Here is a 25418-nt window from a genome sequence, read left to right on the forward strand (position 1 = left end):
CTTGCTCACATCGTCCCGCATGCATTCTCATCTACATCCTCCCCTCGCTCGCCCTCTATCTCTCTCTCTCTCTCAAATCTCTGCCATGGCGCCGCCGGTCTGCCCACGCACCGACGAGGAGTCGTCGCCCCCTGAGGACGCTCACTCGATTAGCAACGACGAGGACCCGTACGTGCCGCCTGACGAGGTTGCGCCAGACCCCCCCCCCCAACTTTGGATTGGTTTTGGGGCTAGTACAATCTTTGTCTGTGGAAGTCGCTGCCGCCGGTGAGAAAGCCAGGCAAGTGGCGTTCAAGAAGGAGATGGCGGAGGAGGAAGCCGGGTACCAGGCGGCCTGTGAAGCCCGTGATGCCGCCTGAAAAAAGGAGGCGGTGGAGCTTTGGGGGCGGGTGCGTCGTCGTGCCGAGGAGGTGTACGGAGACGGGTACTTCGCGAGGAAGGTCATAGGCGTTGGGCGCCTCGTCGCTACATGGAGGTGGGCCGATAAGCTCCAGCGTGCCACCGACGCGGAGCTCCGGTGGGCGCCCAACGAAATGGCAAGATCGGCCGCGCGCGTCCGCCAGCAAGAGGCGGATCGTTACGTCAAGCGCTGCCAGGCGAAGGAGTCGGAGTACTGCCTCCGCACTGGGAAGACGTCGCGCACCAGGGAGCTGCTGGCGAGGGGCTACCGGAATACTGGCCCTAGGAGGGATTATTAGTTTTGGTATTGTTCGTTTTCAATTTTATGCATTGTACCTAGTAGTTAAGTATCATCACGTATATGTGATGATATTATATATATATATATATATATATTCTGTGATGATCTAATGAACAATTAATATATATATTATGAATTTCATTTTCTATCTATTTTTGTAGGCTAATTTGAATCTAATTTTTATCATCCACGTATACAGAATGGAAAGTGTATATACACACATTGAAACAGAACATATAAGAATGGAAAACAAAGTACACACATTGAAACAGAGCAATAAATAGAGCAATACTATGATTGCTCTGAATACAAAGCTATCCACGTCGAAACAACTTTTCAAAATAAAACGTGTCCATGAGACCATGATCGGCAGCCCTTGCCTAGGGTAGCTCTTGGCTCTACCTGAACTCATGCAGGCGTTCGTCCAAGCAGTCGATACGCTTGCGGTACATCTGGAGCGCAATCTCGAGCTTCAAGTTGGCTATTTCATCGGAGATCATCAGCTCGAGGATGCGACGGCCATGTTCCTCTACTGCGCCCAGGTGAGGCGGTCGAGCCTACGGACCAGCGCGTGGGCATCCAGCGGGCCGCAGACAAGGCGAACGGCGCGGCGGGCGTCCGGTGTAGTACGGCGTGGCCGGCATCTGGTGCAAGTACGGCGCTGAGGGCCTCTGCCCACTCCTGGCGAGGAATGGGGGTACTGACAGGACGTGTACACAGCTGCGACGTCGTGTCGACAGCAGGCAAGCGCCGGTGGATCCGCACTTGCTGTGCGGCGCGCTGCGCCTCTCGCTCTGCGGCGCTCCAACGGTCTTGCCGTGCGGCGAGCCGCAGCCTATCGGCGCGGACGCGCCATCGATCATGTTGAGCGGCGAGCTGCGGCCTGTCGGCGCTGATATGTCTATCTTGATCTGAGGCGCTCAAGCGCCATGCGCCAAAGGACTGCTCAACCCCGGCGGTGACACACATCACAGCGTCATCCATCACGTTGCTGGGGAGCGCCTCGGCCTCGACGGGCCGTGGTGCCTGCTCGTTTTCTTCTTCGACGAGGTTGATGGCAGAGGCAACGCTTTGGTGGGTTGGCATGCTTGGAAAAGGTGGATGTGCTACAGGCTGCGCTTGTCGCCTCCGTGCGTCGCGCGCCCCCTATGCGCAATATAGCAGGATGGCAGGAAATAGGTGAGGAAATGGCGGAAAACGGTGGCGTGTTTATAAAATGTCATCAATTAATGGAAACTTAGCATCGAGCTAGCACAAGAAGTAGATTATGATTAGATGAACACGAACCACACTAGGGATCCCGTCGGTGATGAATTCATCAATCCCAAATGGTTGAATACTAGCAAGGGTTTGCCCACAACACACACGGCCTATTCCATCACAAATAGGTCGGATGGATCAATTGTATGCCACGTATCCGGATGACCGCTCATCCCACAATGGCTAATAGATGTTGTGTAGACAGAGCATATCACATACGTCTTATTAGAAGCAATCGTCTGCATTATTATCGGTCTTCGCACACATTTCTGATTACAGACTTGTTTTTCGCGTATCGCACACATCTTGTTATATTGAACCGTTTCTGTTCTCTTGCCTAATCACAAACAGTTCATCCGAGTAAACCGTATGCTGTACATCCCACACACCTTGATCGGGTTGTCCGTTTCTTTTGTGTTGCCTAATCACAAACAGTTCATCCGAGTGAACCGTATGTTGTACATCGCACACACCTTCATCTGGTTACCCGTTTCTTTTGTTCCTCCTCATCGCAAACAGTTAATTGAACTGAACCGTATGCCCTTCATCGCACACGCAACTAAAACCTGAACCGTGTTTGATGCATCCATCATCGCAAACGTTTTATACATTTCTGACGGTTTTCCTACACCACCGTTTGCGATCATTGCATTGCACACAGTTTCTCGAAGGGTCTCTGATCGTAGTGTCGCGTTAGCAGCATCCTGTGGTAGTGGAGGTTGTGGAGGAGCAACTCCACCTTGCTGCTACAAAGTGTACAACACTAGAGTTGAAGGAACTACTTCAACGTGCGGTGCTAGATATCGCTCTAGAGACGGAGATAGGGCTGATATGGCAGCAAGAGTTCAATCCAAAACTCCTAGAGCACAAGCTTGTCCAAGATCTTAGATACGAACAAGTTCTATTGTAGGTAGTGAGTGTACATAGTCTAGGTACAAAGTAGATGTGAGGACCTCTACTTATAGTGCTTTGGGAAGTCTTCACATACTTCTACTTATAGCCGGAACACTCTAGAAAACATTATTTAAGATTCACCATTCTACTCACAGCTACTTATAACTAGTGAACTCTAGAAACAGCATGTAGGGTAAAGAAAAGAAAAAGAAATACTAGACCACAATAGAAGTATCTAAAAGTAGCCAAACATATTTGACATATGATTATATTTTCATTTTCCTCATTTATTGTTCCTCATCAGATTACTTTGATGAAAACCAGAAAGGAGTAAAAACTGAAAGCATCGGTGGAGGGTGGAACCGTGGAAGGTTGGACGAAAGGATGAGGGAAATAAAACCAAGTGAAAGATGAAACCTTATGTTCTCCTTAAGTAATCTTTTTTCGAACCGGGATGAACCCCTTTTCATTGCAAATGAACGGAAATACAACAGTTCCAAAAACATTTAGGGAGGGAAAAGAGGTAGAGTGAGTTCGAGCACTGCTAGGAAACCTACTGCATTCGCCTGACCTCGAGACGAATGCCATGGGGCGAAAACCTAGACAGCACCAACATAAAGTCTACTAAGGATACATTCCATTACACCCCAAGAAACCAACATGGGCACACACCAAAATCAACGCCAACAGGACGCACAACGGAACACCATTCACCACTAGGCAGAGACGAAGTAGGAGCACCATATTTATTCGCCTGCGATCGGACATCTCACCACATTGCATATCTTCATCAGCTGCATTGTACTCGACCTGATCAACTCAGCTCCCATGCGTAGCTCCTCGGCATCATCCCATCGTTGTAAACTTGCCTAATATATAAGAAACAGGCACATAGACAAGACAAATTCAAACGGGATTTTTTATTTATTTCTTTTCAAAAGTAGCCCGATTACGAGCCAACCAGATGGCCCAGCATGCCGCAGCAAGACCTGTCATATACAACTTCACTCCAACAGGGAGGAAGGAGTAACACCAAGCAAAGTACTGCCACTGGTTATTAGGACAATTGTCCCTGCCCAGAACCACCCCCACACATGGCCATACAACCCTAGCGACAGGACAAGTAAAGAACAAGTGTTGTGAAGATTCAAGCTCATTGCAAAACGAACAACAGGGGTTTCCTAGCCAGCGCTTTCTTTTCATGACTTGTCTAGTAAGAACAACATCTTGAGCCAGCTACCGCATAAAGATTTTGATTTTGAGGGGAATTTTCGCTTTCCAAATCCATCTATAATGGCACCCGCTGAGGGGGCTTTCAAGCCATTTATACATGGACTTGGTGGAATATCTGGCATTGTTGTTCAGCCCCCAAAACACCTGGTCAGCCCCCATGCAACTTGATCCCAGAAAAGGTTCTCCTCATTTTTTTTCCATTGCCACATTAGCTCAGGAGTGAGCCTTCTTCTAAAGGAGGAGTTAACATTCAGAGACTCAAACTTATCAATTGTCCAGTCTTGGTTATTGCACATGTCGAAAAGGACAAGGTATTGTTCCTGAAATGGGAACAAACCATTGATCGAATCTTTCCAGACTCTGCCATATTTCCAGATTCAATTTTAATCCTCCTACCAGCCATATATAGTGCCTTTACTTTCAAAAGAGCTTTCCAACAGGGGGGCAGAGAATCTGGGCATCACAGATGCTGCAGTTTTGTTTTTAAGATATTGTGCCCGCACAATATCTTGCCACAACCCCTGTTGGGTCCCAAGTTTCCACCACCACTTGACCATCAGGCTTATATTCTGCTTCCTAAGATCTTTAACCCCCAGGTCGCCTTTCTCCCTGGATCTGCAGATCCTATTCCATTTTACTAGAGGTATCTTTTCTTCTTATTGCACCCCCGCCAAAATAATCTATGTATGTGTTTGTCCAGCCTCTCAATAAATGATTTATTCATAAGCCACATAGACATATGATACGAGGAGATTTGAATAACTACCGAATCCATCAGCGCAAGACTACCCCCCAACGAAGCAGCATTCCCAATCCAGGCCCCAAAATGTTTAAGATATTTAGTCACAATAAACTCCCAGTCAGAATTCCTGAGATTGGTATAGCTAACAGGCATACCAAGATATTTAATAGGAAAACTTCTTGCATCATAGTTAAACAACTCGGCATATTCTCTCATGGTGTTATCATCCCCTCCCACTGTGAGGATTTCACTTTCTGAAAATTCACCTTCAACCCAGACATCATCTCAAATATGTACAGCAACAACTTCAGGTTGATTGCTTTATCCACATTATGCTCTAAGTAGATGATCGTATCATCTGCATAGTGTAGAACCGCCACTCCGTTAGGAATGAGATCAAGAGCTAGCCCTACTAACAGGTTTTTTTGCGCATTAGTAATCATCTTAGCTAGGCAATCAGCAGCTAGATTAAACAAAAAAGGAGAATGTGGGTTGCCTTGACGAACCCCTTTTGCACTTTGAAAGTAAGGTCCAACACAGTTATTTAGTTTGATACTAACCGTACCATTATACAGAATCTGTTTGGTCCACCCACACCAGGTGTCACTAAAGCCTCTAAGTTTATGGCATTCCAACAAGAAGTCCCAAATCACTTTATTATATGCTTTTCCGAAGTCTAGCTTCAACAGTACACCAACCCTTTTCTTAGCATGGGTATAGTTCAAAAGTTCATGAAGAGAGAGTATCCCATCCATGATATGTCTCCCCTTCACAAACGCATTCTGGGTAGAACTAATCATCTTACATGCATACCACTCTACGCAGCGGTCTAGAACATTCGTGATAAGCTTGTATGGACATCTCAAAAGGCATATGGGTCTAAACTGCTGAATTTTATCAACGCCAGAAGTTTTAGGTAATAGCATTATCGCCCCATAATTGAGATGCTGCACATCTAGAGTCCCTTTGTGAAAGTGTCTAAAAAGAGATATAACGTCCTCCTTGACAACGTCCCAGCATGCCTGATAGAATTCAGTTGGGATATTATCACGATGGGCCCCTATTCGACGCCATAGCAAATAAAGCTTCTCTCACCTCTCTTTTTGTGAACTCCCGACATAGGTCAAGATTATCAGTCTTGTTTAGTTTTTCACTGTCAGACCACGTGTCAGGGTCCAAATGGAACATGTTACCAAGGGCGGGACTGGAAAGGTCTTTATAAAATTCAGTTGCATGCGCTATCAAGTTCTCTGTACCCTCAATCTCCACTTCACCAAATTTCAACAAATGAATAGTGTTTTCCTCTTCCTACCGTTCATTATCTTATGATAGTAATCAGTGTTCACGTCACCTTTCAATAACCAGCATGCATGCAATTTTTGTAACCAAAAAATCTCCTCATTCACCAAAATCTCATTCATGGCACACATCCATTTTGATACCATAAAGCTCATGGGACAAGGGACCATTTTCCTCCGGTTCTTCCAACAAAGACAATTCCACTCTGAGCTCTTCTTTTCTTTTTTTATCATGGCCAAATTTGTTGGAGCCCTAGCCTTTAAAGTAAGTTTTAAACCTTTTTAATTTTATGTCAAGAATATCAATCGGGTCTACCGGCTGCACTTTCCTTGCCCATCAGTGGGCAGAAACATTTCGTCTTTAATCCAAGCAAGATTAAAGCGAAACTCGCGAGGTTTAGGGGCCTCGCGTCCCTCCTGAACAGAGGAAAGCAACAAAGGGTTGTGATATGAAATCTCACAAACCAATTTCCTCACAGAGACCATGGGAAACAAATCCTCCCAGCTTTCAGACATAAGTACGCGGTCTAACTTCTCCAGAGTGGGGTGTGCCTGGTTGTTTGTCCAGATATTTCCCCCCACTCGTCTGAATCTCCCATAAACCCACGGCAATAATAATGAAAGTAAAGAGGTCAGAAGACCTAGAGTTGTACATCTTTTTATTCTTATCACCACCATGCCTAATGATATTAAAGTCCCCACCCACTATATAAGGCACGCTCATATTGCTGCACATAGCAGCAAGATCTACTAGAAAGTCTTCTTTATATTCCTCGTGGGCCGACCCATAAACTACCAATAGCCCCCAACTAACTTTCCTCTTCTTGTCATTCAGATTAGTTGAAAGACATATTTACCTTTACAACAGCAAACAATATCCAGAGGATCTTGCTTTACACCACATAGGATCCCCCAGATTTCCCCACAGATGGGATCCATTCCCAACTAAATGTAGAGAAACGATCAATCTTTCTAAGACATTTAGGAGTAAACTTGTCTTTCATGGTTTCTTCCAGCCTAATAAAATCCAGGGAATGGTCACTAATCAAGTCCGAGAGGCAGGTGGCCATTCCTTTCTTGCATGCCCCCTGCAGTTCCAACGTTTCTTGTGGAATTGGGACCTAGTAGCCCTACCACGAGGTAATGTAGGGCTACAACTCAGTTTTTCTGTTGTGGCTATTTTTTCTGGCTCCTAGTCATAGGCCTAGGCAGCTTCACCACAGATTTCTTTTTGTTTTTTTATTTTTCCTGGAGGAAATATCCTCATACAGCACCTCTTCCTGATCCAGCCAAGTCAGGTTAACATGAGTCTTTTTACCCAACCCATTGGTCACAAGAATATCATCAGTAAGGTCCTGGATATTATCCCTAGCTCTCTTCTTCTTGTCAAGGTTCTCTCTAACCCTCTCCAGCTCTCTAAGCACATCAACACTTGTAAAATCATCATCAGGAATGATAACCCCCATCCCATTGGCCCTATTTAATAGCTCATTATTACTTAGGGCAGCAAAGGAATTCTTACAGGGTACATGAGAAGTACCTTCTAGATCTTTCTGTTGTGCGCGATGCATGGCCTTGATATCAATGTTCTCCTAGAATTCTTGAACATTACGCTTGCTGAATCTGATCACCGCCTCGAGTGCAAGTGGAGGAGTAAGAATAATCTCATCACTGTAATTAGGTGAGGGTAGATGTACCATATAATCATGGGAGGTCTTCAAGCCCAGATCCACGTCGCCCTCCACCTCCACAACCCGCTCATAGTTAGAAACTACAGCAGTAGCATAAGACAAGGAACGACGACGTACAACAGGATTCTTTTTTACCTGCACCTCCTTGGGTATCACAACAGGTGCCGTAAGAGCACCCATCGAACCAGGGGTCGTCACGATTCAGTCCAAGGCATTCTGTATTTCCACCTCAGGATATTCAGCCATGGATTCGATTAGGAGCGACGAGTCAACCTCACTTTCGGAGGATACTGGCATCTCTTTCTCTTTCTCTTGTGGTGACAGACGACATGTCTTGCCACCAGGGACATCATTGTCGCCCCTCGCGGCATCAGAGGATTCAGCTTGACCCCCCCTTCCTGATCAACTCTTTTACGCTTAGGAGTCTAATCATGTTTAGCAGCCCCCCCCCCCTCCCCCCTCCGTGTTTGCGACAGTCACACCATTGTTCTCAACAGGATTTGTCACAAGAACCTCCTCCACTTCATAAGTAAACTTGTAAAAGCGTCCCCCTAATACACCTTCAGCCGTGGCAGGCAGCTGGTCAACAGAACAACACCCAATTCTAGCCCAAACTAATGAAGCACGGTTTATGGTGGACATATCTACCTCTAAAGTTATCCCCACCAAACCTCCCACATACGCCACAGTTTTATCACATCTTTTGTTTGAAGGGATCCTCCCAATTCTAACCCAGACTATTTCCAGAAGGCCTTCCAAATCAACGTCTTCAGACCAAGGAGAAAATTGGACAGACACCCCACATTTCTTAAGCTTAACATGTTCAACAAACAAAGCCCGCTCAACCTCCCTGGGATTGGACATTCTCATCACAAACTTATGAGCAACGAAGAATCTAGCAGAGCAACAACACCCTGCCCCACATACACGATGTCTTTAGTGGGAGCACAGCCCTCTATGATGGTGACTATTACATTGTGATTTCTCTCCCTAGTCTGTGTGTCCACACTGTGATCAGGAATATAGAAGAACCCCTGCCCTTTCTCTTGGAAAGCACACATAACAGGAGTGTATTCCCATGGTAAAAATTCAACACATATCACAAAAAGATGTCCTCGTTTCTTGCATCTCTCACAGAACACTAGTGGACATCTAGCAGTTGGATCTGGTAGAGCTCGGGAGGAAGATTGATGTTACCAGGGTGCATGGGAGGATCACGCTTCCTAGAAGGTGTGGGGTTTGCTACGGCTGTGCCCGCTCGATGGTGCTCCCATCGTCTGCCCCCCATTGCTCCTGGTGCTAAGGGGCGACTTGCTTCCCCCCAGCCGCCTCATCCCACTTTCCAGCACCAGCGTCACCCGCTCGATGGTGCTCCCATCGTCTGCCCCCCATTGCTCCTGGTGCTAAGGGGCGACTTGCTTCCCCCCAGCCGCCTCATCCCACTTTCCAGCACCAGCGTCACCGGATCTGGAGGCGCTCGTCGTCGAGGAGTTCCCCGCCTCCATCTTGCACTTCCACATGTTGGTGTCAAAGCCACGCCCGCGACCTCGATCGAATCGGCTCGCGCCCCGACCATGCCGTCCAGATCCGAACCCCTCTTCTCTCATCTTGTTACTCTTTACTCTCATGAATCGTATCAGGGGGGGGGGGGGGGGGGGGGGGGGGGGGTATAGAAGGAGAACCAGCTACTTGAGAAAAAGATCTAGCGTCGCCATGAATTTTTCCCTCCTACTACAAAAAATTTTAAGGAACCCTAGATCTGGTGCCCAACGGGACCCCAGAAATGTGAGAGGCTTTCGTCAAGATCCAAAATGAGGGGAGGAGGCGTCCCGCAGCCTGTTTAATACCTGCAGCTCCTAGCAAAACCCTAGAGACGTACGGCTCATGGCGGTCCGATCCGCCCGCCTCCACGTGTCAAGCATCAGCCCCATGGCGGACTGGTCCACGCCCGAGAATCCCAGGCCCACCTGTCAGAGGTGGCGGGGGCCGACGTGCGCCACACATGGCAGACGTGCTCCCGTGCGCCACATGTACCGCAACCGCCCCTGTTGACGAGGACGCTGCCGCTCGGAGCTCCGACGTGTTTCCATCATTGACGCCCATCATCTGTTGGGATCCTCTCTCAAACCCTAGCAAAATGGCACGGAAACAAGATGAGGTCCCCAAGATCGATCAGCTCACCTTGCCGAAGATATCGTGCGTCTACCGTAACCCCGCGGTCATCGAGTAGCACGTCTACCGTAACCCCGCGGTCATCGAGTAGCACGAGGCGTAGCGCATCTTTGTCGAGCCAGATCACGACGTCGTCCAGTGAGATCCGCCACGTGGCCTCGAAGTCCGCCGCCTACGTCGCACGCCATCCCTCCGATAAGAGTATGTAATTGTCAGGTTTCTCTCCTTAAGTGATCTAAAACGCCTTATAGTACTATTTGTTTACAAAAGGAGTGGGATTGACTATTCGTCATCCTGAGTGAGAAATAGTTATTCTTCATCCCTCTCTATTTTAATAGCAATGCACGGTAATTTTACATTCCGTAAATTTTATCTTATTTTATACGTAAAAATAGATCATAAGAAAATATATAGTCATCGTAAAAAATATTTTATGTTACATAAAATTATTACAAATGTAAAAACATAATCTAAATATACATAAATGCATTTTTCTAATCTTATGACGTATATTTTTGCTTTCTTATGCCAAATTTTATGTAGTGAATCAAGATGAATGTAACTATTTTTATTTCAAACATAATTTATTTATGGAACAATCATAAAATTACCTCGGGTAAATAATAACTTATTTTGCACCCTAGGTGATGATAACTTATTCTGCACCTTGGGTGATGAATAGTAACATAGTATATATAGAGAGAGAAGATTCCAAGATTCCCCTTTTCTTACTTGATGGCTGCCCGCCTGCCCAGCCCTGCATTGCATACCATAGGATAGATAGAAACCCGGAGTCAAACAAATCAGTGAATAACTGCATGCAGACATGCCATCACCCAATCATCCATGGAAGTGCTGCTTTTCACACGGTCATGTTATTGCATTTCAGTGTAGAAATCAAATCAGAATATGCATTGACACTTCGACAGTATAGGAACTCAGATTCACGATAACACTACACCAACTCGGATTTTTTGTCGAATTCAGAGGGTTTTCTTCCTTCACAGTTTCAGCAACAGATATACGCGACAAAAAATTAATTTGCTAGTAACGTCTCAAACCAATAAACCCAAACTGCTCCGGTACTTCAGAAATCTAGTCATGCTCAATCTTGTCATGATGATTCACTTTGATGTCCAGTTCCGTCAGCATTGTTGCTAGCTCCCCTTTGCGATAAAGTTTCACTGTATCTACAAAACAAGGACAAAGCCAATGTGAGCACCAAAGGATTTATTTTCTTTAACACTGAAATTTCAAGCAAAATACATTGCTTGCTCCAATCAATGAATTTTCAATCGTGTTGAAAACAAGCAAGGGAGAGGCACTGCGGGGAGAGTCAAAGAATACGGGAGAGCGTGAGAGCACTAGAGCACGAGTCACCCACCGCCAGCCACTCCGGCTGCGGCACCCACTACTGTCCTTCACGATCTCCCCACCGTGCATCACTCCAGCCACAGTGTCCACCTGCGTCACACATGCACCGAGTTTTTCTTTGGCTTGCCTTCCGTGGACGGCTCCATACCAAAGACAACATGGCCAAGAAGCAATGGACTGAACTCACCCCGCACAACGGCTTTGACTTATGCCCAGCTGCCAAAACCATCAGCCATATCTTGCTATGCTGCAAGCATGCCGACACAGTTTGGGGTCGACCAGAAATCCTTGACATCATCACCAACTCAAACAGCCTTCCTGACTTTGCGATGTCCGTGTTGCTCGGCGAAGCTCGTAATCGGCTATGGCAAGTCGTTCTTGCTGCCTGTGCGGTATCTCTGAGGCTCCCGGAACGCAAGGATCTTTTACAGTAAGTGCTGGACCGTTTCAAAGACATAGCAGACCACATAAAGAATTTAGTATAGGCTAGTTCCACATCTGCTCTCTTGTTCGTCTACTCTTCACCTTCAAAACCACCACCAACCCCCCCCCCCCCCCTTCCCAACTGCTTTGTTTTTGCTTTGCTTATGGGCAGCTACACCTTCGGTAAAGCATTTACATAGGCTACCATGTAATTGACTTCGATCATCCAGGCTTTTGGGTGCTTGTTGCAGATGGAGAATGAATACACTGGTGATTCTCATTGATGCCCACGAAGGGGTTAATATACAGGTACAGAGGCTGGTAACAACCCAGCTATACAGGAGGTCATGCACATCGTGTAACAGAAAAGGAGGGCACATCCGGTGCATGAACTACGTAGGACTCGGTCCTCTAGTTGAGCCAGCAACGGTAGTCTTCCAACAGCCCCCCGCAGCCACAACGGGGTCGTCGAGCACGTTGAGGCTGGACCGGAAGTTGAGGAAGACGGTCAAGGGCAGCCCCTTCGTGAAGATATCAGCGAACTGCGACGCGGATGGGACGTGAAGGACGCGTACATCGCCGAAAGCAACCCGCTCACGCACGAAATGAAGGTCGATCTCGATGTGCTTCGTGCGCTGATGCTGCACGGGGTTGGTGGAGAGGTACATGGCGCTCACGTTGTCGCAGTAGACGGTCGTCGCTCGATCCGGAGGACGCCGCAGCTCGTGCAGAAGTTGATGCAGCCAGCACGCCTCGGCCACGGCATTGGCCACCGCCCTGTATTCCGCATCCGCGCTGGACCGGGAGACGATCTGTTGCCGCTTGGAGGACCAAGAGACGAGGTTGTCGCCGATGAAGATGCAGTAGCCCGACGTGGACTTGCGGGTGTCAGGACAACCCGCCCAGTCGGCGTCAGAGTATGAGACGAGGCGGTGGTCGGAGGAGCGCCGGAGGTGAAGGCCGAGCTGCGGTGTGCCACGGATGTAACGCAAGATGCGCTTGAGGACGGTGAAGTGCGGCTCCCAGGGATCATGCATGAAGAGGCAAACCTGTTGGACGGCGTAAGTGATATCGGGTCGGGTGAGAGTGAGATATTGGAGAGCGCCGGCCAAACTGTGGTAGAGGGACGGGTCAGAGACAGGAGCACCATCGGTGGCGGAGAGTTTTGCGCGAGTGTCGATGGGGGTGGCGATGGGCTTGCAATTGCTCATGTGGGCGCGTTCAAGGATCTCGAGAGCGTATTGGTGTTGCGAGAGGAACAAGCCGCGGGAGCTACGTGTGACATTGATCCCCAGGAAATGATGGAGCTCGCCTAGGTCAGTCGTGAAAAACTCGTTGTGGAGTTGTGAGATGACGTGGTGGAGCAAGGAGGCGGAGCTGGCAGTGAGGATAATGTCATCGACGTATAATAGGAGATAAGCGGTGGCGCCGTCGCGGTGAAGAATGAAGAGGGAAGTGTCACTCTTGGATGCAACGAAGCCGAGACACGCGAGGTAGGTGGTGAAGCGCTGAAACCATGCTCGGGGGGCCTGCTTGAGCCCGTAGAGTGAGCGATGCAGGCGGCACACGTGAGACGGGTGCGCAGTGTCGACGAAACCGGATGGCTGCTGGCTGTAGACGACGGTGTCAAGGTGGCCGTGAAGAAAAGCGTTCTTCACATCCAGTTGATGGATGGCCCAGCCCGCGGAGACGGCGAGGCTGAGGACAACGCGGATGGTCGCCGGTTGACGACAGGGCTGAAGGTCTCCGCGAAGTCGACGCCGTGTTGTTGAGTGAAGCCGCGCAAGACCCACCGTGCCTTGTACCGAGCGAGGGAGTCGTCGGGGTTCAGCTTGTGGCGAAAGATCCATTTCCCCGTCACCACGTTGACACCTGCAGGGGGAGAAACCAACGACCAAGTCTCGTTTTGTAACAAAGCAGTGTACTCCTCAAGCATCGCGTGGTACCAGTTTGGGTCTTTGAGGGCGTGTTTGTAGGAGGAAGGGAGAGGAGAGATGCTATCGGTGGCGGCTGTGAGGGTGAAGAGAGATTTTGGTTGGAGGAATCTGGCTTTGGCTCGTGTGCGCATTGGGTGGATGTTTTTGGGTGGTAGAACGGGCACCGCGCGTGGAGGGAGAGGGTGGGGAGGCGGGGAGGTTGGTGGTGAGGCAGCCAGAGGCGGGGGGAGAGCGCGGGGCGACGTGCATGGCGAGGACGTCGCGGATTGGCTGCATGGCGAGCGCGCAGGCGATTGGCTGCATGGCGCGAGTGTGGGAGTAGGCGAGCTGGTCGCCGAGTGGTGGGGTCCGGGATTGGTGGCCGGAGTGGTGGGGGTGAGTGGTGGGCCAGCGGGAGTGGGCGCAGCGGTGGGGGCGCACAGGAGCGGGAGCGGGAGGGGTGGTCCCGTCAGGTCGCCGCTCGAAAGGCCGCCGAAGCCGCCGCCAGTGTCCATGAGAGACAGGGACAGGAAAGAGAGCTCTGATTACCAAAATGGAGAATGAATACACTGGTGATTCTCATTGATGCCCACGAAGGGGTTAATATATAGGTACAGAGGCTGGTAACAACCCAGCTATACAGGAGGTCAAGGGTCATGCACATCGTGTAACAGAAAAGGAGGGCACATCCGGTGCATGAACTACGTAGGACTCGGTCCTCTAGTTGAGCCAGCAACGGTAGTCTTCCAACAGTTGCGGCATGGTCAGATTCGGCCGGATCTGGCCCTGCTCGCCGACGGGCGGCTCGGGGTGCTGGCAGCGGCCGGTCGGGTCACTGCATGGATGTGGGCTGCCACGGCGTGGTGGTGGCAATGGCGGTGGTTTGGGTCGTTTCACGGCGGCGGCCGGACATCTCCGACGTCGGCTCGTCGGGAAGTGGCCTGTTTTGGCCTTCGATTCCTCTCCTCGTCGTTCGGACGCTACCTTCGTCGAAGGGCTGGCCCTCTCCCAGCTGCGGTCCATCACCCGTCTCGCGCCCGGTGCTGCGGGACTGATCTCGTCTCACGCCCGGCAGCAGGACCGAGCTCGTCTCACGCCCGGCAGCAGGACCGACCTCGTCTCGTGCCCGGCTGCAGGACTGAGCCCGTCTCACGCCCGGGGCAGCAGGACAAGGAGATGGAGGCCCGTTTCGGCCGGCCTCTTAGGTCTCGGTGCTGGGGGTCGCCCAGGGGTGCGAAAGACGGGACCTTTCCATTCGTCTCTTTGGTTGGAGTAGCGGCCGGTCTCGGGTGAGGTGGTGTCAAGGCCTTGGATGCCAGGGCGGCGGCCCTGGAGGTGGTAGCGCGGTGCTCATGGGCAGAGCCCGTGGCTTGGTGCTCCCTAGTGATCATGGCCGTGTGGCAGGCATGGTTGCCGGGGTGTAGCGTTCGGAGGTGGTGATTGTTGACCGGGGTGAAAACCTGCTCTATCTTCGGACGGACCGGCGGCGGCGCATCGTTCCCTTCTTGAAGGCGTCGTCGCGGCCTTCATTGCCCGTCAGGTTGCTCCAGGGGAAACCCTGACCCTCATGTCGGGCGGTGGCGGCGCTCCGATGTCGTTCCCTTCCTGAAGGCGCCGCCTTGGAGCCCTCGGTTCGCCGTATGCGGCTTCACCTCTTGGCGGTGGCGTGTTCACGGCTAAGATCTCCGGTTACTCTTGTAGTGCTAGGGGTGGTGTTGCTGCGCTCAGCATCTTTGTATCCTGCCTTGGGTGTGTGTGTTGTGTTGGCGTGCGTTTGTACCGGGTTTGTTGATGATCTTTGCTTTATATATAAAGCGGGGCGAAAGCCTTTTCGGAAATGCACAAGGTAGAGAATGTTGTACATTTCCTTTCACAGCCTGTTTGGTACCCATCATTTGGGTTGCAATCGATGGATTTCATTTGCGAAATCCAATATCTACTCGTTTGGCTGCCCGTGAATCAAGGATAGGATTTCATTCTAAGATTCCAGGGGGTGTAAGCTGTTAAACTTAGGGTTTGGGAAACTGTTCAACACCCTTAACGGGTGTGGCTATCTCATATATATATATATATATATATAAGGGGTACACGGAAGTGTACAATACAGACTACAAGACTTGTACAGAGGCTATGCATTTTATACAGTCTAACACCCTCCCTCAATCTTAACTGTGGCCTGAGGTACAGAGCAAGTTAAGATTGCGCCTACAACCTACAAACTGTGGCTGTGGTAGAGGCTTTGTGAAGATGTCAGCAAGTTGATCTTTAGAGAAGATGAACTTGATGTGAAGTAGCTTTTGTGGAACGCGTTCCCTCACAAAGTGAAAATCAACTTCAATATGTTTCATTCAGGCATAAAATACTGGATTAGATGACAAGTATGTTGCACCGATGTTGCCACACGAAAGGATAGGTGGCTGAGCTTGAGATATGCCCAATTCCCTCAATAAGGACTGTACCCATATGATCCCAACAGCACTGATTACGAGTCGAGGGACTAGTCTACGAGTCGCAACTTGAGTGTCGACTACAAATCTCGTGTAGACTACTTGGTCTAGTCGAGCAGCCGACAGACTAGTCTACTAGTCGTAGACTAGTCTGGACTAGTCGAGCTATTTGAGTCGAGCGACTCAAAATTTTGAGGGGATAAGTCACCCAGCCTAGCCGGAGCTCATGCTCGGGCGGCAGCCATGGCCGTGACAGGTAGGCGCGCGCAGCCCTAAGACGAGAGAGAAGGAAGAGAGATAGAGGAGAGGAGAGGAGGAGGCATGGAGGTGGTCGGCGGCAGCAGCCGGGGCCGGCGCCTGGAGGCGCAGGTCGCGCACGCGTGCTCCCGTGTGTGATGGTGCTGGCGGCGGCAATGGGATTGATCGGGAGCTAGGGTTCCAGTGACGGGAGCTAAGTAGGCTGGCCAATTGGGCCCAAATGGGCCAGCTGGGGGGTGTTGTGTGATGCTGGGCTAGGCCTGGCGAGCGTTGCCTAACACTTCTGGTTTTATTGCATATTGTATTGTTTATAGCATATTGTATTGTTTATATATACTACATACTACTACTAGTTATTAACAATAGTTGAGTACTACAGTACCATGTCGACTAGTCCAGCACTAGTCTAGACTAGTCACGATTAGCCTATGAGTCTCAACCTCGGAACGACTCGTCGACTCGTAAACCTTGCTCAGCTGTGGCATTGGCAACCGCCTTATACTCAGCTTCAGTACTACTGCGAGACACCGTAGACTGTTTGCGAGCATTCCAGGCGATCAAATTAGGACCAAGAAAGACTGCATATCCCCCTGTGGATCGCCTGTCGTCAGGACTCCCGGCCAATCCGCATCTGAAAACGCTGAAAGCTCACATGAGGATGGGCTGAAGAAGTAGACCATACGAGGCAGTGAGACAGACATAGCGCAGAATGCGCTTCACAGCTGACCAATGGGAAGTCCGAGGAGCATGAAGATACTAACACACACGATTGACTGCATAGGAGATGTCTGGTCGAGTGATAGTCAACTATTGCAAACCTCCAACAATACTGCGGTACTCAGTGGCATCATCAGAAGTGAGGATCTCCATCAAGAGCAGACAAACGATCTATAGGAGTAGCAGCAGGTTTGCACTTCAGCATACCAGCACGGTGCAACAGGTCCATAGAATACTTGTGATGCAAAAGAGTCAATCCAGCAGAGGACCGAGCAACCTCCAAACCAAGAAAGTAATGCAGAGTGCCAAAGTCTTTGACAGCAAACTCACCAGTCAGAGCAGACAGGAGATGATCAGCAGCAGCATCGGAAGAGCTGATGAGAATAATGTCATCAACATAGACCAACAGATACATCGTAACCTCAGGTCGCTGAAGAAGAAACAGTGATGTGTCAGCAGTCGACGGAACAAAACCAAGAGCTCGAAGCGCGGAGCCAAGCCTAGCATGCCATGCACGAGGAGCCTGCTTCAGCCCATATAGCACCTTGACCAGACGGCACAGATGGTGAGGGCGAGCAGGATCAACAAATCCTGGTGGCTGACGCATATAAACCTCCTCTTCCAAAACACCATGTAGAAAGGCATTCTGCACATCCAGTTGGTGAAGAAACCAGCCACAAGTAACAGCCAAGGACAACAGCAGGCGGATGGTAGTCGACTTAACAACCGGGCTAAAAGTGTCCTCATAATCAAGACCATACCTCTGTTTGAATCATTTTGCCACTAACCATGCTTTATAGCGCTCAATAACCATCAGCGTGCCTTTTAACCTTGAAGACCCACTTGGAATCAATGATATTGACACCAGAGACCGGAGGAACTAACTGCCAAGTACCATTTTGAGTAGTGCTTGATACTCCTGCTCCATAGCACTACGCCAGTGAGGAATCCCAAGAGCCGCCTGAAAGTGTCGTGGTTCAGCAGCCGGATCATCCTGCAAGTGCGCCACACAAGCTGCAAGCCACGCAACAGTCCCATCCGTTCGTTCTTTGGGACAAACGATACCGGACCGGCTGCGGGTATGAGGCCACTAAGCAGCAGCAATTGGTGGCACCAGAGGTGGCGGTGGCACCGGAGATGGTGACAACGAGGCGGAGGATGCGTCCGGAGACGCGGTCGGCAAGGCTACCGGCGATGATGAGCCAGGTGTCGTAGTCCTGTCGAAGGGACCCAAGGAGGCCTGCCCAGGCGACGAGGCAGGCGAGGCCGGGTCAGGCGACAGGGCAGGAGAGGCCGGACCAGGCGACGAGGCAGTCGTGGCCAGCCCAGGCGACGTGGCAGGCGTGCCATCCCGGACACTGGCACAGGCGAGGCCGGTCCGACGACGGAGCAGGGGAGGCCAGCCCGGGCGACATGGCAGGGGAGGTCGGCCGAGGCGTGCATGGGGCATGCACGTGCCCATCACCCTAGCCAGGTGCAGCAGCAGGTTCCTGATTCTCCAGCAATTCGAGACGAGCTCCACGACCGATACCTGTAGCATGGTTAGGAAGCAGCGCAGGAGAGTATGCAATATCAACAAACTGACCAGGCGACGGAGAGGTAGAGTGCAAAGGTGGTGGAGTGGGGTGAGCAGGCGAAAACGATGAAAATGGGAACACATTCTCATCAAACACAACATCGCGAGAGATGTAGACATGATTAGACGAAACATGAAGGCACTTGTAACCTTTGTGAAGAGAACTATACCCAAGAAAGACACACTGTTTGGACCGAAACTCAAGCTTACGCTTATTATAAGGGCGAAGGTGAGGCCAACATGCACACCCAAAAACCTTGAGGAACGTATAATCTGGAGTTTCATTAAGTAAGAGTTCAAGTGGTGTTTTCATCCCAAGAAATCATGTAGGAAGCCTATTAATAAGAAAACAGGCGGTGGAAAAAGCATCACTCCAAAAACGAAAAGGTACCGATGCATGGGCAAGCAAAGCAAGGCCAGTTTCAACAATATGACGATGCTTACGTTCAACAGTGCCATTTTGCTGATGCGTATGAGGACAAGGCACATGAATCCCAAGCTTGTTGAAGAATGCATTGAGGTTGTGGTATTCACCAACCCCCCCCCCCCTCCCAATCAGATTGGACATGGATGATTTTATGCTTAAGAAAACGCTCAACATGTGCTTGAAATTGTAGAAAAACATCAAACACATCAGATTTATGCTTGATAAGATAAAGCCAAAGTAAAGCGACTGTAAGCATCAATAAAACTGACATATAATTATGACCACTCACAGAAGTTTGGGCATGGCCCCACACATCAGAAAACACAAGCTCAAGTGGAGTTTTGACAACACGACTCGACTCTGAAAACGGAAGCTGATGACTCTTGCCTTGCTGACAGGCATGACAAACGGTTGCGGTATTTTTATTGGACACAACTGGAAGGTCATGAGATGAAGAACATGATGGACTATGGGAATGGCAGGGTGACCAAGCCGCGGGTGCCAGTAAGTAGGTGACATGCACACCGCTGAAAGCCTGAGGAACAGGCAACACATCAAGGGCATAAAGTCCATGGCGCAGGCGACCTCTAAGAAGAACGTCCCTTGTGTCCCGGTCCTTGACAAAACAATGGAAAGGATGAAACTCGGTGAAACATTATTATCACGAGTAAGCTTAGGAACAGACAACAAACTACATGTAGCGGAAGGAACTCGAAGGACATTGCGAAGATGTAACTGTTTAGGTTTATGAGTAAGAAGAGAAGCCTGACCAACATGTGATATGTGCATACCTGCTCGGTTGGCGGTGCGAACCTGATCATGACCACGATATGGCTCCTGAGTGGAGAGCTTGCCCATCTCACTCGTGAGGTGATGAGCAGCGCCCGTATCCATGTATCATGTACGGATATGGAGTGTGTCCATGCTCATGAGTGGCCAAGGCAGCCTGCTTATCATTGCCTTTGTTGTTGTTGTCGATGCCAAGGAAGTCCCGTTTAAAGCGGCAATGACAGCGAGAGGCGATGTGCCCCGGAAGACCATAGAGCTGGCAAGGGAGCTGGACCCCGCATGAGGGGCAATAAGCACACGGACGGCCACCCCCGGTCGTGGGCATGGGGCCGGCCGCAGGTGGGCGCAAGGTCGGTGGAGTCAAAGGCACCACCTTGCCTCCAGCAGGTGGCTTGTAGGGCTTCCCTTTGCCGCGAGTGGCGGCATTTGCAGAAGCAAAGCTTGGGTTGGGACGACGGGACTTCACGCGTTGTTCCGTGGCGAGGAGGCGTGAGTAGAGCTCACAAGGCTGGAGCAGGGTGTCACAACCATTGATGTTCTCGTCGAGGTTATCATAGTCGTCATCCAACCCGTTCATCGCAAAGGTGGTGAAATCCTCGGGACGAAGAGGCTGGCCAATGGAGGCCAGAGTGTGCGAAGCGCGTCATCTTGCCGAAGTAGTCGCTGATGCTGAGGTCAAGAAGCTTGGTCTCCCCAAGCTCCATGCGGATGACATGAGCACGCGCCTGCTGCTGAGACGCGAAGCTCGTGTGCAGAGCAGACCACGCCTCCCGAGAGCTGGCAGCGAAGAGGACCAGCGACGAAACCCCATTGGTGAGAGAGGACTGAATCGTAGAGAGGATGGCTTGATCTTGAGCCACCCATGCATGATACGCCGGATGATGCGGCGGAGGACACGGTAGTGTGCCATCAATGTAACCCTCCAGGTAGCGGCTGCGAAGGAGCGGCAACACCTGCGCACGCCACAACAAATAGTTATCCGTCGTGAGTTTCACCGGGATGAGGTGCGCGAAGTAGAACGGTGCAGCACCGGTGACATAATCCGGCAAAGACGGCGCAGCAGCATAGGGCGGCGTGTAGTAGCCCTGATGCGGAGCACCACCAGATGCGCCGTGATATGACGTGGTCGGAGGAATCGGCTGGTACCCGCCAAAGACCAGCGGCGGCGTTGCGCTGAAGGGAGCCGCGTCAGCAGCGCTGGAGGGAGTCACGAGCACCGCCGTGTAAGACACTGTGGGCGCTGCGCTGTGAGGAATTGAGGGCCGACCCGCGTTGGGCACCGCGGATGGAATCGCGAGCGGACCCGCGTAGTGCGCCGCAGGCAGAATCGTGGGCGAAGCCGCGTAGTGCCCCCGGGCGTTGCATGGATAGGCCAAGGAGCCGCGGGCGCGAGGTGGTGAGGAGATGCAGGCGGAGCCGCGTACAGCACCACGGGCGCTGTGTAGAAAGCGCCATAGGACGCCAGTGGTGCAGGTGCAGAATTGCCATAGCCCGCCCCAGACGAAGGAGGGGCGAACAGAACCGGCGGCGGCGACTGATCTGAGGAAGTGCCGGCCATTGATGACGGGCCAGAGTAGACCAAGGCCAGCGGATGAGAAGACAGGAACGGCGAAGGAGTGGCCGTGGCAGAGGCCGGCGCGGCGGCGGCGGCGATCGGGCTTGGGGCGGCAGCGGAAGACATAGGACCAATCTGGGTTGATACCATGTTAAACTTAGGGTTTGGGAAAATGCTCAACAACCTTAACGGGTGTGGCTACCTCATATATATATAAGGGGTACACGGGTGTGGCTATCTCATATATATAAGGGGTACATGAAAGTGTACAATACAGAATACAAGACTTGTACGAAGGCTACATATTTTACACAATCTAACATAAGCTTTGCCAACACAAATCTCAGCCCCTCACTCGTCATTCTCTTGGATTTCACTCGCCCCCTTCATCTTGACACCCTCGTATCCCTTCGCACCCTCCCCCGACGGCCACCACAGCTGCCGCCACCAGGCGCCGACGGCGAGCCTTCCCCTGATTCGAGCCTCCTTTCCACGTCCCTCTCCTTCACTGACTCTTGTTTCCACCCCAAACCCCTGTTGCTACGTCCCCTCCCCCTTGTTGCTTTGCGATCTCATCTCACGGCCGCTGAGCTTCACAGCTCGATTCACCTTGCCTCCCAGGTAATTCTCCTCCTCCGCTTCTCCTCCCATCCCTTCTCTCTCACACACCCTTTCCCTTTTCCTTAGAATGAAAGGAGGCGCTGTCTTGGCAGGTGGTGGTGACCTTCACCGGCAAGGGCGCGGGCAGCGGCTCCTTGTTATCGAACTGGAACAACAAGGAGGACGAGGCGAGGGAGAAGGTGTGGCAGGCGTACCTCGGGCAACAGCAGTTTTGCGCTGCCGGTTCGTGCAGTACTACAGGTGCAGGCCCATGCCGCTGTTGGGCATGGAGGGCACGGACGACGACAACCGGTTTGTCATGCCGTAGTTGGCGCTGGACCGGATTAGCTGGGTGCAGGTGGAGTACCTGTTGGCGTTCCAGGTCCAGAACGCTGCCACCTTGCACACCTCCCGCTGCGGCATGCTCAAGTTCGTCACCTAGCAGGGGTTCGTGCGCGTGCCTGCTGACACCATGGCACGGCTCAGACTGCGAGATGATGAGCTCGTTGTTAGATTCTGAACCTGCATCTTCAGTTAACAGTTCAGTTAGGTGTAGCCTAGCTGGCAAATACCGATTCAGGGTATCGGACGGCCTACGGTAGCTCCTTCACTGCGTCCAGTCGCCACCATTGGATATGTTACCGTTTACTGTACCCCTTCATTTACTTTTCACCGTTAGCTCTAAAGCTCAGCCTACTTAACAGCCGGGTTGTGGCTGGCGTGGGGATTATTTTGAATTCTTCCAATTGCCAACTATGGGCTAGAACCCTAGATACCACTTGATGCGGAACATCCCAAGGTCATCCCCATGGACCTACCGTCGTCTCACCAAGTGCCAAGTGGGCCCATGACACGTACACGTGCAAGACCTCTCGAGACCGAGGTGACATCACTCCTCTCACAACTCCCTTTCGAATCACACGAGACATGGCTACTACCTCAAGCGGAAACACTTTGCATACTCAGGTACCAAGGAGCTAGCCATGGAGAAGCTAAGGAGCAAGTACAATTGAAGGAGAGAAGCAATCACGAAGACGGAGGAGAAAAAGGCCAAGTCAGGACTTGCTCGGACGATCCGGACCGCCGTCCGGATGATCCAGCCCCAGACCGGACGATCCAAACCCCGGCCTGGACGATCCGGCTACAACGCGACATGAGAACAGCAAGACCCCCGACGAAGCCGGATCATTCGGACGGACCAGGACCCGGACATCCGGACAACCAGCACAACACGTCCGGATCATCCGGACGCTGCCCCGGACCATCGAGACCACGAAGCCCGGATCATCCAGACCAACATCCCGATCATCCGGACGGTGCCTGCGTGCATGATTTGGGCCGAGGCCCATGTACTCCTTCGCCCCCCCTAGACTATATATACTCCACCATTTTAGGGTTAGCATTGTGATAGCTTTTAAAGATAGAGCTTTGCTCATCCACCTGTTACCTACTCCTTTGGAGATCAAGGCCTCCGAGGAGAAGATTCCCCAAGTGGATTCAAGACCCCGTCTAGGGAAGATCCCCTCGTGGATTCAAGACCTCTTTCCTCACGGATTGGGATGAACTAGCTACCGTGTATCCTCCTTTCTTGGATTTGGATCGTGTATCTCTCTTTTTGTACTTGGATCTAGCACATGTGTAATTGAATCTCGTTGATTTGAGTGTTTTCCCTCTCTTGTGTTCATCGTGTTCTTCATGTTCTTCGGGAATACCCCTCCAAATTGTGAAAGATCGGCCCATAGGGTTCCACCCTACATCACCACTGCTCCTCATACAGCTATAATACACCTCAGATCTGAGTTCTACCTTGATTTCTTTCACATACTGTCTTAAATCGAGTGGTAGATTAGCTCGGGCCTGACACGTGCTCCTGACAAACATGTCACTCTACAAGGCTCCTGACCACCAGCCAAGAAAGCGCCTCCTTTCTACTAGCATGTACAACACGCTATTACTGAGTAGTACAGTGAGATTGAAACTACACATGCTATTGGGAGTCATTTCAATGTACAAATCCTTGTGGCAGCCAAACATGTTTTTTTGCAATTGGATTTCCATTCCACCAAATGAAATCCCAGCAAAGATTTCATTTCATTCCATTTCTACCAAATGAAATGAAAAGAAGGGTGCCAAACGAGCTGTCAAAGAATATGTCATCCTTGTATTTAGAGTTTTTTTCTGCTAAATAGATGCAACCTAGTATGCAAGATAAAGCCTTCACGGGAGATGGGTGCTAATTGCCAGTGACCCACCTTGCAATGCAGATAGCCAGCAGATAAAATCAAATGTAATCTTGTTGAACTAGTTACAGAGCATGATTCATGATCACCTACTTTATATCCTTCCACTGTGGTTGTACTCTGAACGTGAGCAGAATATGCAACCGTGACTGAATCAAAGACAGAAGCAAGGAAGAAAAGGAACCATGTTTTTTTCACATAACACAAAAATACCTTAGGAGCACTGGAACATATCTTGAAGTTAGCATGCACAATACAATCTGAACTATTTATACAGGGACACAGATATCACTTGACATATTTGCAGTATGACTGTAAAGACTGATCAGAATTCAACACACAGCACATGCATAAGTACCTGTACAGCCACCAATGTGCTTTCCACCTGAAACAACATAAAACAATTGGTCAGAAATCTGCACGCAACACCTGAACTGAAATCACAGCATATATGTACGTGAATTCCAGCAAGACAAATTGTAACAGGCAAGGCAAAGGGCAAATGTGCATATGTCTATCTATGCTTACTGAACACATCCACTAGAGATATTCCTTGTTAATTTGAGGAGAAACCATAAAGTATTTACGATACTAAGGTGATAAACAAAGGAGAAAAACACAAGGTTGATTTTTTTCTTCTTTACATACCAATGAAAACATTAGGGACGGTGGACTGTCCAGTCAACCTCTCTAACACCTTTTGCAGTTGTGGTCCCTGAGCACCTGAAAGGAGAAAAAATGTCAGTTGCACGAAAATACCAAGGTGCACATTAACATCCAAAACCATTGCCTTCTAAAATCTACACACTGTTCCTGGTGCTAGATGATTAGGAAAAAATCATAGTTGCAACTTCCTAAAATACAAAGACACAAAATGAGTGATGATTCGTGCCAGTTTCAATATGCTAGCATGAGCAGCTAAGTTTGTACCACCAAAACCATGGAAGGGCCAAGTCCTCACAAAATAGGGCACGTGTCTTGACTAATTTCAGAAACACATGCAGATATTTAAGTAGTTATTTGACAGGTGGTGTATCTGTATGCGCATGTCACGTGAACTTCCAAAATCCACGCATGGTGCGGCTGGCAGAGTTCTTAGTTCAGGT

The 25418-nt window shown here is 50.3% G+C and overlaps 1 protein-coding gene, 1 long non-coding RNA gene and 1 pseudogene across 2 annotated transcripts in view; all 3 read right to left on the minus strand.

Moving 5' to 3' along the window:
* Positions 1 to 3288: 3288 nt before the first annotated feature.
* LOC125519920 (uncharacterized) lies at positions 3289 to 10595 on the minus strand. Its single transcript, XR_007288377.2, has 2 exons — positions 7668 to 10595; positions 3289 to 3723 (listed from the first exon to the last, which is right to left on the minus strand). It is a non-coding gene; the product is annotated as an uncharacterized LOC125519920 (long non-coding RNA).
* A 235-nt stretch (positions 10596 to 10830) lies between these two features.
* Positions 10831 to 25418, minus strand: part of LOC125517984 (monothiol glutaredoxin-S10) — a 31556-nt gene continuing 16968 nt past the window's right edge. Inside the window, exons 3-5 of the mRNA XM_048682949.2 lie at positions 24961 to 25035; positions 24671 to 24697; positions 10831 to 11180 (exon numbers count right to left, since the gene is read on the minus strand). Of these exons, the coding sequence (XP_048538906.1) occupies positions 11086 to 11180; positions 24671 to 24697; positions 24961 to 25035 (197 nt within the window). The 3' untranslated portion in view covers positions 10831 to 11085. The remainder of the gene's footprint in view (positions 11181 to 24670; positions 24698 to 24960; positions 25036 to 25418) is intronic.
* LOC147959751 (uncharacterized) lies at positions 19986 to 21623 on the minus strand (annotated as a pseudogene).

This window comes from Triticum urartu, chromosome 7A (assembly GCF_056163025.1).
Source record: "Triticum urartu cultivar PI428250 chromosome 7A, HENAU_Tu73, whole genome shotgun sequence".
Classification (NCBI taxonomy): Eukaryota; Viridiplantae; Streptophyta; class Magnoliopsida; order Poales; family Poaceae; genus Triticum; species Triticum urartu.